Source organism: Mytilus galloprovincialis, chromosome 2 (assembly GCF_965363235.1).
Source record: "Mytilus galloprovincialis chromosome 2, xbMytGall1.hap1.1, whole genome shotgun sequence".
NCBI lineage: Eukaryota > Metazoa > Mollusca > Bivalvia > Mytilida > Mytilidae > Mytilus > Mytilus galloprovincialis.
In genome coordinates, this window is record NC_134839.1 from 11595503 (window position 1) to 11614713 (window position 19211).

The 19211-nt window shown below is 32.2% G+C and overlaps 1 protein-coding gene across 1 annotated transcript in view; it reads left to right on the forward strand.

Annotated features, from left to right (window-relative positions):
* LOC143062893 (protein odr-4 homolog) overlaps positions 1–18975 on the forward strand; it is a 49670-nt gene extending 30695 nt beyond the window's left edge. Inside the window, exons 4-12 of the mRNA XM_076234708.1 lie at positions 7938–8035; positions 9680–9716; positions 10186–10323; positions 12268–12444; positions 14217–14336; positions 15690–15771; positions 16362–16547; positions 17698–17784; positions 18868–18975. Coding sequence (XP_076090823.1) covers positions 7938–8035; positions 9680–9716; positions 10186–10323; positions 12268–12444; positions 14217–14336; positions 15690–15771; positions 16362–16547; positions 17698–17784; positions 18868–18944 — 1002 coding nt within the window. The 3' untranslated portion in view covers positions 18945–18975. The remainder of the gene's footprint in view (positions 1–7937; positions 8036–9679; positions 9717–10185; positions 10324–12267; positions 12445–14216; positions 14337–15689; positions 15772–16361; positions 16548–17697; positions 17785–18867) is intronic.
* The last annotated feature ends 236 nt before the right edge of the window (positions 18976–19211 follow it).

The following is a 19211-nucleotide window of genomic DNA, read 5'->3' on the forward strand; positions in this document are numbered from 1 at the left end:
AATTTCATTCATTTTTGGTGTATCCATGACAACAATCTGCATTTATTTACTATAAAATAGTGCTAAAATGGGGGAAGGGGGGGGGGGGGGGGGGTTGCTGTCATATGTTTCCCAAAAATTTGGTCCTTTGGAGAATTTCAATGCCCTTGAGTGATACCTTTTCTGAAACTATGTCCATGTACCTTTCACAAAATTAAAGAAAAATCATATGTATTTTATCTCCTTTTTCCTAAATTTGATAAAAAAAGTTTGTTGAAAAAACACCGTAAATAGTTATCAAAAGTACGGACGGACGGAAAGGCGGACGGACAAGGATATTCCAACATACTACCCACTTGTGCGGGTATAATAACAAATTTTCATTGTTACTTTCTGCGCTTAACATAGCCAGTACCTATATAGAAAAGCGAATACAACATTCATTAAACACTTTACTTTTAATATCAAGTGTAAGAGTACAAAACAACGATAGTAAATTCAAATTGTCATATCTTTATCTTAACTTCACAGAGCACTCACTCCAACGATTCGACAACATCGTATGGTTGATTATCAATGTTATCGATATCCTCATCAGCTTCTTGGGCCGTATTTTCACTTGTTGCTTGTAGCCAACTTTTCATGACAGTTTTCATTCCCTGAACATCTTTATCTCTTATTAACTTTTTGTCATTTTTTGCACTTTTATGTATGCAGGACTGGTCGAAATGTTCTGAAATAAATTAATAATACGCATTACAGATCATTGCAGAGATGCTATATTGTTAATTATCACACATTTTGTACTGATATGTATGTTTTTGCATGGTCAGATATAGTAGGAAGTCAAAGTAGGCTATTTGCCAATATCTATATCAGCCCTCGAAAATCGATATCAGCCCTTGAAAATCGATATCAGCCCTTGAAAATCGATATCAGCCCTTTAAAATCCATATCAGCCCTTGAAAATCCATATCAGCCCTTCAGAATCCATATTAGCCCCGATAAACTTGAAAATATGTGATAAATAGATAATAACATGTCATTTTCCATATCGGCACTGGAATCAGCTAGGGCCGATATGGAAAATGCCATGTAATAATCTATAAAAACACAAGACGTTATTATAGTAATGGTGTACATATACAGCTACAGTTGACTAAAATGTGTTTGTATTTAAACTGACTATGTAATTTTTTTATCTTGTTGGTTGAAATACATCATTTTTCATCTGTCTCTCTTAATTGTGTACAAGTAGCATGGAGAGAAGTACAATGATTTGCCTTGGAGTAAGATTTAACTATTAACATAAGTTGTTTCCGGTGCTGCATTATTGACCATTAATATTGCAATCTAATTTAAATCTAGATCTCTTAATATACTCTTCCACGGTAGCGTATAGTGAGAGATCTGATTTTAATGAGATTGGATTTTTTGAGAAATAGAAGAGGCCGAGCAAGGGGTATAACTGTTATGCTGTTCTGGGCCAATTTAAACCTTTGTTACCTATTATTCTGAGAAAAAAAAAATTGCTGTTATCTGTTATTTACTATTCCTGTTGCCTTTTATATTGGACTTTTATTTTTTTTGTTATCTGTTATTGTGAGAATGTATTTTCTGTTAACTGTTATTGGACCCCCTTGCCCCTTGCCCCCCTTGACCCCCCCCCCCCCCCCCCCCCCCACTCATAGAACTTACTTGACTTAAAGTATTCAATCCGTTTGACAGGTTTTCTATCACATGGTACACTAAGTGAATTCAGACATCGACCGCATTTTATGGTGTATTCGTTAATTATTGTGCTGCCTTCCAACTCCCCGATATCCGTGATAGCTGTTAAAATAATAAATAATAATTCAGTATAATTACGGTTTCAATAAAAAAAAAAAAACACTCGTTAAAACTGCCCAATATAATTATTGAGTACCAAATGACATACTAATTGTTTGGAGTACTGAGTACTAAAAATTAAAAATTGTGGATGCAGCATCAGAAGTGTAGACAACCGACGCGATATTCAAGATGAAGGGGAATCTATGGACAAAATAAAAACCCTGGAACAAATATGACAAACATGGACAAACAAAAACATTAAACATTGAAAACTAAAAAAAATGAAAAAGAAGATGAATAAGAAGACAACGACGCAAAAACTAAAATCCATTTATTTAGGGGTCATTTTTTTTAGATATAGTTTATTTCCCTATTATGATCTATTATGGTATATTATCTGGTTGTATATATTTAATCAAAAATTACCATTCTCCATTGCTTTAAGGTTAGCTTTCTGTCTTTCATTTCTTTCTACCGTGTCTCCCTTCTTCAATTTCTTAAACAGTTCTTCATCCTCGTCCTTCACCAGCGACCTCTTCCGTCCCCTTTTTGAATCTTTACTGCACATTTTAATCTGGCTATCAGCAGCAGCAACCACTTTTATGGTTGGATGTCCTTTAGCAAAGACTATTTCCTTTTTCAGAACAAACACTGTAAAGGAAAAAATTGTGTTGAAATAAGAGCTCAAAATGTGTTGGTTGCAGAGTTATCATGATTACAGTCAGGCTGCAGGATACTCATAATTAAAAAAAAACATATGGGGAAGAAGAATAAATATCACAAGATTAAAATGAATACTATATAAGAAATAGCATTCGTGACTCACTTCCCGATCTTCAACAGGGGTAACTCGAAACGAAGACTTTTCAACTGATTTTTATAGTTCGTTCCTATGTTTTACTGTTACACCACTGTCCCAGGTTAGGGGAGGGTTGGATTCCCGCTAACGTGTTTAACCCCGCTATATTATGTATGTATGTGCCTGTTCAAAGTCAGGAGCCTGTAATTCAGTGGTTGTCGTTTGTTGCTGTGTTATATGTTTGTTTTTCATTTATTTATTTGTACATTGATTTGGCCGTTAGTTTTCTCGTCTGAATTGTTTAACTTTTATCATTTCGAGGCCTTTTATAGCTGACTATGCGGTACGGGCTTTGCTCATTATTTAAGGCCGTATGGTGACCTATAGTGGTTAGTCTCATTGGCAATTACACCAAATCTTCTTTTTTATATGTATAATGTATATAATATGTAAATAATGTGTTAATGAAGCCCGGCAGCACACTATGCACTTTTGCATGGTTATTGCTTAATGCATATAAGACATATAATATTTTTGTAGTTAACATAAATATTATCAATTAATCGAGAAACGGGCGGCTTAAAATTATTTGGGGAGATTAAAAAAATACAATTACTTTTAACGACCAACTTCACTTATTTCAAACACAAGAAATTGTATAATGTTCAGTAAGAAAAAAACCTAAATTCCTTCTCGTTGTGCTACAAAATCGTAATATCAAAATTTTCAATGAAACAATATATTAAAAATTTGTAAGGGTTCCGCGGAACCCAGTGTCTCGCCTATTTTTGCTGTAAATCACAGGCTCAACAACAATGAGGAAAAAAATCAATAAAAATATTCCTCTTGTTACTATTTTATGATTGTAAGAAAATCTAAGTCCATTTGAAAGTAAATTACAGAAAAAAACAGAGTAATCTTTTTACAAACTTTACTTCTGGATACAATCTTATGATCATAAATAAGGTTATTTCCAAGTTTGGTACAAACCCAGGATAGTTTAAGAAAGTTATTTAAATTTTAAAAACTTTAACCACAGAGTGAATGTAATGGTTCCCTGCAGAAAAAACTAAGTCCATTTATAAGTAAAATACGGAAAAAATTGAATTTTATTTTTACAAAATTTTCTTCTGGATACTATCTTATGATCATAAACAAGCTTCTGTCCAAGTTTGGTACAAACCCAGGATAGTTAAAGAAAGTTATTAAAATTCTAAAAACTTTAACCACAGAGTGAATGTAATGTTTCCCCGCAGAAAAAACTAAGTCCATTTATAAGTAAAATACGGAAAAAATGGAATTTTATTTTTACAAAATTTACTTCTGGATATTATCTTATGATCATAAACAAGCTTCTGTCCAAGTTTGGTACAAACCCAGGATAGTTTGAGAAAGTTATTAAAATTCTAAAAACTTTAACCACAGAGTGAATGTTTTGTTTCCCCGCAGAAAAAACTAAGTCCATTTATAGTAAAATACGGAAAAAATGGAATTTTATTTTTACAAAATTTACTTCTGGATACTATCTTATGATCATAAACAAGCTTCTGTCAAAGTTTGGTAGAAATCCAGTATAGTTTAAGAAAGTTATTAAAATTTCAAAAACTTTAACCACAGAGTGAATATTTGTTGACGCCGCCGACGACGCCGACGACGACGGAATGTAGGATCGCTTAGTCTCGCTTTTTCGACTAAAGTCGAAGGCTCGACAAAAATGTCCAAAATATAATTATAATTTATAGTTCACACACCCATTGTACCATATCTTAATCTCTAGAGTGTGCACTTTGTTGTGCCAGTGGTAACTGGGTTTCAACACAAAAAAAATATAGGATTATTGTTTTAATCTCAGAAAGGGCCGTTTACGAGCACGACTCAAGAATATTTACATCCCGGGGGGAGGGAGGTACTGACAATCATTTTGGGTATAACTGTGCCGAAAGCACTTGCAAAATTATACCCTGTTCTAACAGAAAAAAGTTGAAAAACATACCCTGTTCTAGACATGCTCAGAAAATGTATACCCTGTTCTAGACCCCTCAGTACAAATGTATAACCTGTTCTACACAGGCTCAGATAATGAATTTTTCCACAGGAATCTTGAAATTTTATTGAAAATTCTCACACCCATTTTTCACGTTTAAGGGATAAAATTTCAGATTCCTGTGCCTTTTCTAACTAGCTAAAATACGTGTCAGGAATATGTGAACCTGTTCTGGACTGTTATGTTAAAAAACAGACCTGGTTCTAACCAGCAGGTCATGAAAAAGGGACCCCGTTTTGCGGCACACTCATACCATTAAAATTATAGGAAGTAACACCACCACCCCCCCACCCCCCCCCCCCCCCCCCCCCGGATATATATATGGCATATAACATATATTTATATTTAATATAGATATTCATAGATGTGGCAGGGTCAGATACACAGTGGGGTCGGATCAACTGGGGCCGGCGGATGGACTGAGGTCTGAATCGACCTTATAAATAAATACATATACATTATTATAGCAGTGACAACTCCCATGTCGCCTGCGTGGAAATGCTGTATGTTTTAACACCCTCTTTTGTCTTCTCCAATCTGCTTATTTTCACTTCCACTTCTTTGCCCAAACCTCTTTGGAGAGCTTCCTCCACAAGTCCGGTCTGTTCTTTTAAAATTGAACAAAAAGTTCTGAAAACGTTCACATCCGTGTTTTTAACACTGACCCTCTTTCTTTCTTTTCCTCCAATAAATTTATTTTCCTGTCCAAAACAGGTTGGATCTACATAAAATATCACAACCTCGACAATGTTATTGCCGTGGCTCTCAGCCATGGGGGCTGCCATAGCTTGCACTAATAAATGACCTAATTGCACTTTCAAAAATATCGCGCCACTTCAACTTTTTAAGCCAAGAAAGACAACTCAATGGAACTCTTTATTTCCGTAATGAAAAAAAAATTCACGAGAACGAAATATATGTCTCAATCACGAAGAACGAACATAAAATTCCATTGAAAACGATTCACGAACAATGGTTTCATCACGAATCACGAAAAATATATCTGTAGAAAAACGGATCACGATCGCGAAAATGCGCCGATCACGAAGAACGGAAATAACCCATCAGCCCCCTCATTTAGTGAATGGATCACTATGTATTTTTTCCAGAAGGTTCATTACCACTAATGAAGGGTTGAGATTGATTTATGGGGTTATGGTCCCAATAGTTTAGTATTAGGGGCCCAAAAGGGGGCCCAAAATCAGCTTTTTTGTAGTTTTCAAACAATAACTTGTGTTTAAGTGGATGAATCTCTCTGAAATTATACCACAAGTTTCCATACCATTAAGGGATGGTTAGTAATGACTTTGGGGGGTTATTGCTCAAAATGATATAGAATTAGGGGCAAAAAAAGGAGGGAAACAAGGTTTTTCTGGTCAAAAGACAAGACAATTTAAAAGCAGTGTAATGGAGGTAATTGAAAAACAGTTAACATACAATGTTTGGTATGTTCAGATTTACCTCCCTAAAACCACTGGTAAATAATATATAAAGAAATGTCAGGTTTTGGACTTAGTGCAAGTGCAAAAAAAGGGAGGTGTTAGTAGTTTTCAATTTTCTTTCCGATGTTTCTCAAATATCAATTTTTTGAAAAGTTTTAAGAAGAAATCTTTAATTGCACAATATTGTGCAATAGATTTGTTAGATCTTGACATTTGTTTTGTGTCAGAAACTCATATTAGGCCAGGATTTTTTAATTTGTTGGTTTACGGATCCGCCGACCCGATTTTTCCGATTTCCAGAATAAAAATAAAATTGACTTTTCATGCTTTTTTATTCCCGGCGACCCTAACAAATGCATTATCCCTGAAAAATAATTAAATAATTTTTTTTTTATGAAATGAAATGCATTAATCACTAACAAAATTGATAACACTTTCTGTTGTGAAAAAATAAAACTTCCAGTTTACGTTTCTAAAAATAGACAAATCAATTATAACTGACCTTGAAATGTCGTTTGCGCAAATAATATTGCGGAACGAAACTTGTGTTTAAAACCAATAACACAATAAGTTCGTTTCCCTTATTTGTCATCAGTCCGTAAGATGCATCATCTCATAATTAGACTTGTCCAAATGTGGACAGGGTAAAGGCATCAAGTTGAAGTACTGAATATTAACAAATCATTTGGAATTTTCTTGTTTCATAGATAATAAAAAAATTATCGCCCATTTGGATAAAAAACGGGAATGCGAGACAACAGATTAACCCGATAATCTCGTTTTCCAGTGGACGAGTCTATTAGGTTTTTAACACGTGTGTTGAAACTTATTTTCGTACGACGTTTTTACATTTTTTTCTTTATCAGTTTTCGTGCTTGAAGATCATTTTTCACCAAGTTTTCTGGAATTGATAAAGAGCTACGCGAATTTATTTTTCTTGTTTCTGAAATGACGATTTAATTTCGTCTTTGACCGTGCACCCCCTTTTTTTACTGTAAATTATTAGACAATGTCATGCGATGTTTATAACAGTTGAGCAATAATATTTCATCGAACTAAAATTTAAGAAATGATGATAAAATAGCATAACAAACATATTGTTAGAAAGGTGAAATATATATTGATTTTGCGTATTTTTCTGTCTTCAAAGATGATTTTTTTTCTTTTTTTTTTCCCGACCGACCGACCCGACTTTTTCATGGGGAAAATCCGTAAACCATCAAATTAAAAAACCGTGGCCTTATGTCAAGAATTTGATCACAATCCAAATTCAGAGCTGTATCAAGCTTGAATGTTGTGTCCATACTTGCCCCAACTGTTCAGGGTTCGACCTCTGCCTTCGTATGAAGCTGTGCCCTGCGGAACACCTGGTTAGTGATTTGAATTCCGATTGTTTTGCAATGATGCCAGTTTGAGTGTCTTATTGAAATTGAGTAGTTAAAAACTGCAGTCATTAAAATTCCAATTAAATTGCATTGCTGTCAGTTTTATTGTACAACGGAAATTTAAGACGTAAAAGACTGCCCATAATTTTTTTTTTATTTTACAGATTTTATTATTGCTAACATCTACGTCATTTTGTAAATGGTGCATAGTCGTGTCATTGCCAATCATCTTCTTGTTTTATTTATAACTTACTGGTACTATACATTTTATATGCTCATTCTTGAATGCAGTATGCTAAACTCTGTTGTCCACATCTTTGTCCTTTGGTTTTTATTTACCTCATTGTGAATTATACCACATCTTCTTACTTTTACATTGAAATTTTCAAAATTATTTATCATGGTTTTTTTTCCAGATTTACTGTTATAATTAATATCTTTGATTTTGATTTTAGATTTTATACCTAATACATAAAAGTTTAAGCAAAGGTCAGACACAAACAAACAGTACAACAGAGAGGCATTTACTGCAGATATGTTCTACCACCAGAAAGTATCCTTTAACTGGAACACCTCACCTGGTTTTTGGTGGGGTTTGTTTTGATCAGCCTTTTAATTTTCTATGTTGTGTTTGGTATATTGTTGTTTGCCTTTCGTTTTTATTTTTGTTTTTTTGTACCAGAGCTCAATCATTTTATTTTAACATATGAGTTTTAATGTTTGTTTGAGTTTCTTTCACCTCTCTTTTGAGCCATATGAGTGGTTTATATTCTTATCAAAGTTAAGAATCTTGTTTTTTGTCAAGCCTGCAACTTTTGTTGCAGAAAGCTCGACATAGGGATAGTGATCCGGCGGGGGCAGCGATGTTAGCTAACTTCTTAACAGCTTTATATTTTAGAAAGTGGAAGACCTGGATGCTTCATACTTTGTATATAGATGCCTCATGTTACGAAGTTTCCGTCAGTCACATGTCCAATGTCCTTGACCTCATTTTCATGGTTCAGTGACCACATGAAAAAAAAGTTCAGATTTTCTGTAATGTTGAATTCTCTCTTATTATAAGTAATAGGATAACTATATTTGGTATGTGCGTATCTTGCAAGGTCCTCATGCCCGTCAGACAGTTTTCACTTGACCTCGACCTCATTTCATGGATCAGTGAACAAGGTTAAGTTTTGGTGGTCAAGTCTATATCTCAGATACTATTTAAGCTAGTATATTCGGTGTATGGAAGGTGTACATGTCCAACTGGCAGGAGTTATCTATGTGCTAGACTGTGTATCTGAGATATGGACTTGACCACCACTGAACCATGATCTATATGTCAGGTTATATTTGACTGTGACCTCATTTTCATGGTTCATTGCACAGTGTTAGGTTGTTGTGTTTTGGTCTATTTTTCATAAACTATAAGTAATAGGTCAACTATATTTGTTGTATGGAAGCATTGTTAGCTGTACATGTCTACCTGGCATGATTCATCTGACCTTATCCTCATTTTCATGGTTCATTGGTCTTTGTTTAGTTAAATGTATTTTGGTTAATGTTAAGTTTATGTAACAGTTGTAATAGAGCTTTATACTTAGGACTATCAACATAATATCAATGATAAGTAAAGAAGGCGATACATTTCAGCATGTGCACTCTTGTCTGTCTTTTTTGTTTTTTTTTGTTTTATGAAATGTTGGTGTTTTTTACAGATGATTTGTTTTCTAAGTTAAATTTAATATAAACAAGTCCTCTACGACCTTGAATTAGATATTGTAGAGATGTATTTCTCAATTAAGTGATACTGATTAATGCATTTTTTTTCAATCTGCTTGACCACAGGACATGCTACTTAAATGAATTCCCTGTTTAAAATATAAGATAATGTCTGTCCATTATAATTTTATAAATAAAACCAATTGAAAGGATTGCAAATATTAAATATTTGAAATCAGATGGCAAATACAAAGCTATTTACTTCCCTAAGCCATCTATTAGAGATACATGTAGTTAGTAGATGTCTTTAAAATGATAATGGCCTTACTTCATTTTTTGGAAGAAAGTTAGGATTGTTTGCACAATGTAACTTTTGAAAGAGGAAATAAATTAATTATGTAATATATATTTTCTTGTTGATATTGGAGGCAGACTGGAATGAAATATTTTACCAGTTTTACATGTTGTTACTTTTCCTTAATTAAAAATTCAGAATTACCTGTAGATCAATAGATGTAGCAGACCAAAAGGTAAATGTTTTAAAACATATAAGATTTTAATATCAAAATGACAAATTAACTAGCTATCAATTATTTATTTGATGCATTTGCCTTCTGATGCAATGTTAAAATGTAGAGATATTACAGTTAAAACCTTAACAGTAAAAAATTCTGATTTCATGGTTTTGTCAAATTCTGCATATAGATTTTAAATTCATTGCTCACAGATCCTGACAAAATCCATAAACATTGGTATCCCATGAATGAACAATACTGAATCCACTGTAAGTAACATAAGGCCCTGGTACGACCGAGCAATATGTATACAATGTACTTGGAAACAAGCCACAAACAAAGATGGAACAAATTATCATTTTACAATAAAGCTTTAAATGTGTTTGAAGATAATTTCCTAAGAAAAGTGCATACAGTTGACCTTGTCCAACATGTGATACAACAACTTCTGACATAATTTTATGGGCAATTCTTTTTATTTCAGAGCGCATTTAAACCAGCTGATTGGAAACCTCAATCAGGAAGTGAAAAATGGATCAAATTAAAAACAGATATAAATTTAGATCTCAAAATAAATGTTCCTGTTAAACAACAGAATCAGAATATGCTGAAACAAATACAGGTATAATGATTTTAGGAAATGCAAATACTGTAAATTCAATAATTTTTTTGCGTCCATTTATTATTGCGATTTTTGTCGTTTTGCACTAAAATGCAATTTCATTTTTTCAGATATTGAGATAAATACTTTTTACAGTGCCTATCCAATAACCTTTGCAGTAGTGAATTACCTATTGCCTGACCAGTTTAAAAAATTGTCAATACAATTTGTCCATTTAAACTGTACAATAGGTATTGTGAGAGCTATTATCAACAGGTGGTCATTTAACTACCTGTAGATTTACCTGGTTTGTTTTTGACAGAGCTAATTTAAATGAATGATAGCTAGCTTGCTTTCCTCATGTCCAATGTCCTGAATGGACTATTCTATTTTGGTATGGGACATTTTACATTTAATTCACTATTTATTTTTTCTTATAAAGATATTTATTGTAAATTTATTTATTTTGCTTACAATCACAAATGAATCATTGCTGGTAAATCCCACTTTCATAATAAAGCACTGAAATTTCTATTCACTAAGCCATTTGTACTTTTTTTGATATATTGAAAATAAATTTTTAACAGTAATTCCAATTGAAGTAGATCCTGAATATTAAATGAAACTTAGCATCACTACTATTCCATTTCAGGAATCGTAATATAACATGAAAATATATCCCATTAGAAAACACCAAGCCACACATAATTCATCTTGTAGAATTATTCACAATTAGATGGGCTATCCAAAAAAATCCATTTCACAAACACTTAATTCCATATCAGGAATCAGAAACTTAAAATACATCCCACATTAAAAACACCATGAAGCAAGCATATATATATTCACTTTTTTTTATAAACTAAATTCACTGATTCAAATTTCCATCTTGACTGTTTAGAGACACAAAAAGAAATGGCTTAAAATGTCCCATATCTAAATAGAATAGTCTATTCAGGACATTGGTCATGATACATGAGGAAAGCAAGCTAGCTATCGGTCATTTAAATTTTACCTTTTAGGAATAGTGAAGATTTTTTACTGGGTAGTAAAATGACCACCTGTTGATGAGCTCTCACAATACCTATTGCACAATTTAAATGAACAAATTGTGTTGACAATTTTTTATACTGGTCAGGCAATAGGTATTTAAATACCACAAAGGTGATTGATTACTGACAGTAATTGATATAAAAAAATTCAAAATGCAATTTAAATTATTGCAGTTGGAAGTAATAAAAACATAGCAATAATTTCTGAATTTACAGTTTATAGACACTTTAATTTTAGAAAGGAATGAAGAATGGAAGAACATTTTTCAAGATTCAGGGTTTAATTTTCGTGGAACTCAGGATGACTTCCTAAATGACATAGAATATATAAACTATAGATAACTGTACGCCTTCAACAATGAGCAAAACAGATGCTGGTTAGTTTGCTAGAAAAGGCCATGAAATGACTTATAAAAAACAACTAAAACAGGATAACTAACTGCTTGAAACATGTAGTAAACAATAAACAGAGAAGATATATAGCAATGAACAACACACACTGAATTACAGGCTCCTAACTGAGGACAGGTACATACAAAATAAGGTGGGGTTATACATTTTTTGTGGTGCAAAACCCTCCTACAACCTGAGACAAGTTTGTGTTTGTACAACATAAAAGCAAACCAAAAAAATCAGTTGAAAAAGGCAAACATCTTCAGATCTATTCAAAGCACTAAAGAAACCTAATATATACACAAAAGACACAAAATACAGATCTGAGAGTACTCCCAGTTACTAAAAGCCACTTCAAATCCTATAACAACTAATTAAAAATCCTTTATCTTAGAGAATGTTAATTTTTAACAGCCCAATATGATGATATTGTTTGTAGTCAGTTGGAAAAGCTATTGAAAATAAGTATAACAATGTGATTTATAACTAATTTTTACAAATTATCCTATTAAATTTTTAGCAAGGACTTATGCCATATTGTGATAATATATGCAATGGAATGATAACAATTAATGGAGAAGTTCGAGATGTGACAGAAGTTTTAGACCAGTCGGCGTCAGAATCTAAAAGAAGTAAAGGAAGAGACAAAGGACAGACATCACAACTTATTCATGACATTGATTTATATACACAACCAGCAAGTTTGATAGCTGCCTTTTAATTGTTTTAAGGTGGTACCTAACACTACAGGGAGATAACTCTGTAAAATCAGCTAAACGTTTTAATTACATTGTGTTGTTAGGGGAATATTAAGCTTCTCAATGATCAAAATAAGTGTTTGTCAAACTGCTATATAACCAGTGTAGTTTTTCTGATAAAACGGTTGGTTCAAAATTTTTGAAATATTTATATTTTTGTCAAAGAGTCAAAGTAAATACTTTGTCAAAATTTAAAGAAAATTAAACGAGCCAAATTAATTTTAGTTAAAGTGTTGGGTACCACCTTAAGTCTGCAATTTTTATCAATGTTTCAAAAATACTCCCAAAATATAACATAGATGAATGGTATTATAGGAGTTGTGCCAATATGACAAAATATCATCCGAGACCTAACACAATCATCTTGTATATGACCTTTAACAGGAAGCAAAATCCCACACAATAAATTTAATAGATATAATTGATGTGGTATGAGTGCCAATGAAACAACTCTCCAAAGCTATAAGAGGCTATTGCATGACTAAAGATGAAATAATTGAAAAATAAAATCAACACCATCAATAAATATAAGAAATCAACAGTCTGATCTTTGCTAAAAACAACATTAAACTAATATGTTAGACAACAACAAAGGACAACCACTAAATTATAGGCTCCTGAGTCCTACCTTAGAACTGGCACATCATAAAATATTTTATTATATCAGTCAGGATCCTACTTCGTCAAAATTATCTACCCATTACACGAGTTCATTTTCACTATGTAGAAATGGAAGCCATTGTAGGGATGACACGCTGCCAATTTTGCTCTTGAAAACCGATAAATTTATCCACATAGCACCATTACGATCCTTATATGTCAGTTGTGTTTTAAAAGACAAATGTATCTACTAGCTAATGAGCATCAGTTAATGATCTTGTCTGCATTGATTCAACTTAAAACAATGGTCTGATCGGTTGTCAGGTGGAATTTTCGAAAATTCTTAAACATTTAAAAAATTCTAATTAAATATTTCGTGGAAGTGCAGACTACAAAATTTCAGTGGTTGAAGATTATAAAACCTAGTTATCACATATTTTTTCGAAGATATGCACTTTCATCATCCAACTTAAAAGACTGTTGTCAAGTACTTTTAGTAAAAAAATAGCTATCTGAACACACCAACTCTGTTTTTGCTTTGTACGTTTTAAAGACAAAATATACACCTCAAACACGCCCTAACATAAAAAAGTGCACTCGATTTTCTCTTTTCGATACAATTGTTACCTATTTTTTAGAACTTTTTCTTGAGTCACATAATTGAAGGGCAGACACGAAAATTACTGAACTAATAGATAGATATGTTCTCTGTCCGTGATAAAAAAAATAAAAAATTGGAGGTTATGCATTTTCTACATCCATCTTAATAGATACCCATGTCGTCAACTTGATATCTAATTGTTCTGCATTACTTTGTAATAAATAAATTGAAAACTTATGCAAATGGTGTTTTTAAAATAAAACACTTCGTAATTGAGAAGGAAATTGTCGTTTCATTTGTTTCTGTTAACTTTAAAAAATTTGTTACTATAGTAAACATTACAATAAGCATTTATCGCCTTCTCTAACAAAGAGCTTCGATTCTTTTGTTCTATTTCAACTGGGTTTCCGCCTGTATTTTGATTGAAAATCATCTTACAACATCAATGAGTTGATTCAGCTTTATATACCAAATTAAGGTATGAGAAATTTATTATCTTTTTTTTAACAGATTTCCAAGGAGAAAAGGGAACCAGAAACCTATGATAGTGTTTGTAAACTGGTCATACAAGGAGTGACCCATGGTAGAGCATTTGTACATAGTAAAGCTCTAGTATCTGAAGCTAAACAAGTAAGTTTTGCGTACCATTGATTTTGATATATCAATTTTTATACGACCCCATAAAAATTTTGGGATCGTATAATGGTATGATGTCGTTGTCGTCCGAAGACACATTGGTTTCCGGATAATAACTTTAGTTTAAGTAAATAGATCTTTATGAAATTTTTTCAGAATGTTCAATACCACAAAAGGAAGGTTGGGATCTATTTTTGGGGATGATGGTCCCAACCATTTAGGAATTAGGGGCCTAAAAGGGGCCCAAAACAAGCATTTTTCTAGTTTCAGGATAATAACTTGTGTACAAGTATTTCAATTGCTGTGAAATTATACTGCAATGTTTAAAACCACAAGTAGAAAGTTTGGATTCATTTTAGGGGTTGTGGGGCCAAAGTTTAGGAATAAAAAGCCAAAAAGGGGCCACAACAAGAATTTTTCTTGTTTCCAGAGAATAACTTGTGTGTAATTGTATGGATCTCTCTGAAATTGTACCATATACCAAAGGGGAGGCTGGGATTAAGTTTTAGGTTAATTGCCCAAAATATGTAGGAATTAGGGGCCAAAAAGAAGCATGTTTCTAGTTTCCAAACAGTGTATGGATCTCTGAAATTGTCCTTCAAGGTTCAATACTACAAAGGAAAGTATGGGATTGAGTTTAAGGGTTATTGCTCCAAGGGGGTTTCAAAAAGTTTGGGGGGGGGATTTTTTGTTTACCATTTTTTTTAAGGGATTTCTTTTTTTCAAAATTTTTCAAATTTCGAATTTTGAAAAGTTTTAGGAAAAAATCTTCAATTGCACAGTATGGTGCAATAGATTTGTTAGATCTTTGACCACATTAATTTTGTGACAAAAACCTATATTATGTCAAAAATTTGATCACAATCCAAATTCAGACAGTATCAAGCTTGAATATTGTGACCAAATTTGCCCCAACTGTTCAGGGTTCGACCACTGGTGTCGTATAAAGGTGCGCCCTGCGGAGCACCTGGTTTTCATATCTATTGACATTATAAAAAAAATAAAAAACGTATGCTTAAATTTGTGTTTAATCTAAATTGGTTCTATTAAAGATAATAAGAAAAAAATAGTACCCACAGAATAAAAATAAAGATACAGTGTATGCAAGTTTGTATACCTACAAGATAAGACATTGACGTAACGTTTAATTTTTTTTCTGGAATGGAAAGCATCAGCTGAATAGCATTTTTAACTACACCACACACATGTTAAATGAAAAAGGTTAAAATTCATACCATGAGAATTTGAATGCCTTGATAAAATGATTTTTTTTTATGGATGTCAATGCTTCTACCTTTGATATATAAAGCCTGGCTAATATGGTGTTATATGTGTTACATATTTCAGGCCATTACCACAGACATAATCAGAAGTATTCATGCTAGATGTGAGTTGTTGTGTGAAGATATAGAGGTCGTGGAAGAAGAAGGTAATTAAACAAACCAGAATGTTACCTGTCACTGACAGTTAAGCAACCAACAATCGATAAATCACAATGTGACCCATACTTTTGTATGTAAAGATTTTTCACTTATCATAAAAATAAAAAGATGTGGTATATAGGCAAAGTGATACCTTTTAACCAGAGACAAAATAATGTAGTAGTTAGCAACTACAGGTCACTGTACAGTCTCTTAACGATGGGCAAAGCCTATGTCGCATAGAAAGCTTTTAAAGGACCAGACAAAACAAACGGTTTAAAAGTTCAAACCAGAAAACTAACGGCCTGTTTATGAACAAAACAATACATGATAAACAAATATGATGTACAGTATAAAATGACAACCACTGTTTTTATTATAAATAATTTTCTCTATGGAAAACAGTTCCTTTCAGGATGTACCCTTCTGAAATACATAATATGTACTGGTACATGTACATTTTTAGAGACATTCAAAGGTCTTCCATCAACACAAATTGACCAAATATAAAAAAAGAAAACATTTACCATATAATAAAAGGAGTAATCTGTTAAGAGGTACAGGAAATAAATGTATTAAATTCATTTTGAATTTTTAGGTATCAAGAAGGAGTTATATGACACACCAATCAGAGTATTTGGAAAATTACATGGATCAAGTCTTGACTTCTGTGATTATAAATTCCAAGATGAAAAATTAGAAGAAGTAACAGATAGAATAAAAGAACTTTTAGACATAACCATAGACCCTGATGATCTGGAATTAGACTGTGAACAGGTTCCTTGTAAGTTCAGCTTTATGTTGTTTATTCTATATAATTTTGTCATATAAAATCATCTCACATCCTTTTGAAATGTCTATAAATCTATGTGTTAAATGCAAAACTTTTATTAGCAAACAATTTAATTTGCAACTATGAAATAAGAAGATATGGTGTGATTGGCAATGAGACAGCTCTGTAAATAGACAAAATGATGCAGAAGTATGCAACTATAAGTTAACGTACTGCCTTAAACATTGATTAAAATCCACACTTCATAGCAAGCTCTAAAAGGCCTTAAAATGACAAATGCAACAAAATTCAAAAAAAGAAAACGTATGCCATGTTTTATTTACAAAAGGATATATCAAAAACAAATATGGAATCAAGTGTCAAGTGAAACATAGAAAGGATTCTGTTATGAAATTCCTAATGTACAATTGTTTTTAAATTACATAATGTGCTGAAGTTCTTTTTTAATCAACAGTGAACAGATTTCTTTATTTCTTTAAATTTGAAAACTCAAATATTAAAATCAAGCTGATCACTTTGCAAAATCTTATATAGTGTAGTAAATCTACAGTATAAAATATGTTGTTCATTGTCCATATGAGTAAGTTCTGGCCTTTGTTAGTCTTGTATTATTTTAATTTTAGTTTCTTGTGTACAATTTGGAAATTAGTATGGCGTTCATTATCACTGAACTAGTATATATTTGTTTAGGGGCCATTTGAAGGACGCCTCCGGGTGCGGGAATTTCTCGCTACATTGAAGACCTGTTGATGACCTTCTGCTGTTGTTTTTTTCTATGGTCGGGTTGTTGTCTCTTTGGCACATTCCCCATTTCCATTCTCAATTTTATTTCTATGCAATAAATGTACTTGCTTTATTGGATCTTTTATTTGGAAAAATCATCAAAGCACAACACATAATTATTTGTTTCTTATCAAAAATTGACATATTATATTAGTGAACTGCATATCCTGGTCCCATCATAATATTTGAGAATTGACTAAAGAAACTAAAAAATATGTTTGCATGACCTACCATGTTTGAAGCAATGGAATGATGTATGTTGATTATTTATTCCCATTTCATACCCATTGAAATAGAAAGTGTCAATTATAGTACTATGTTTTGTGATCACACACAAATTTATTATTCTATTTTCCAGGTGAAGAGGATTGGTCTAAAGATAAATCACTAGATCCAATTGATGACAGTAGTAATGGTGCTTCTAATAAATCTAAGTTTAATACGTGTAAGTTTATAAATTTGGTTGATAGACCAACAAAATCAATTTCAAATGAAGTCCTGTACAATTTTCGATGAATCTTCAACTTTATTGTCAAATAGTCAGAATCTAAAAAAAATTAAATACTGTATAGTCAAAATATTTTAACATGTTTTTACTTTTGCAAAAAATGTGACTGGATTAGTTAAGCATTTTAAAATCTAACAGCATTGCTAGGGTTTACTGAAATCTCATGAACCATTCCCTATTTTTTGTTCATTGATAACAAATGCAACAATATTTTAATGCATGTTAAATTATATCTCTGAATACAAGTATTTTCTTTTTTAAATGATAAACTTGATATTGAAAATTATTCATCATTACACTTGAGATGTGGTATGATTGCCAACTATTCATCAGAGAGAAGTCAAATTAAGTGGATATCAGCAATAACAGGCCATAATACCACCTTCAACAATGAGGAAAAAAAACCACACCGAATAGTAGGCTATAAAAGCCTGTACATGAAAAATGTGAAACGGTTCAAACAACAGAGTTAAAAGCCTTATGTACAACAAAACAATTTTCAAATAAAAATATGACGGACACGAACCAACAACAACTACTGAAATACAGACTCCTAACTAAGGACAAGTACATACAGAATATATTTATAAATTAGCAGGATAATCAACTATTACTTAATCTATGTAAACATGTAATATATAAAAACATAATTATCATGTACAAAAATTAATACCAACTGAATTATTATTTTGTAAATGCTTAGTTATGCAAAAACTGTAATTTGATTACTATGCATTGATTATTATTCGTTGGATACCAATTTTCATGGTTTTCGTAGGTACAGGTGAACCACGAAATTAAATATCCAACAAATGACATATTATCTAAAGTATGCAATCTTTGGCAAAACCAAGAAATTAAATGTCAATGAATTCTCAAGTTTTCCCTCTTCCACTAAAAAATTGATACCTACAAAAATAATTGAATCTACAGTATGAAGCACCATGTATAAAATATCTTGATTATAAAAAAGGTTCTCTTTAACAGTCTTTAACATTTTTTCTTTTGTTCTGTTTTCAGTGGCGGCGGTCGGCGGAGGTATAGCTGTTGTGGCAGCTGGACTGTCCTATATGTTATTTGGTGATTCACAGACATAAACTTTATTAATTAAAACATAATATATTTTTATTTCATCTTTTTGTAAATTATTTCCACTTAACTTATGAAGGCTTTTACCCCAATAGTAACTTACTAAGCAGAAGTTATCTATCATTTCTCTATCAAGCCATAAAGCAATCAAAATGTCAAATGCTAGACTTCTTCAAACATCCATTTTGGTTTGACAAAAAATACAGCGAATTAATCTATGTTGTGCTTTGCTGTTTATTGTAAAGAGAACAAAGTGAAATGGTCGATGTAGAAGA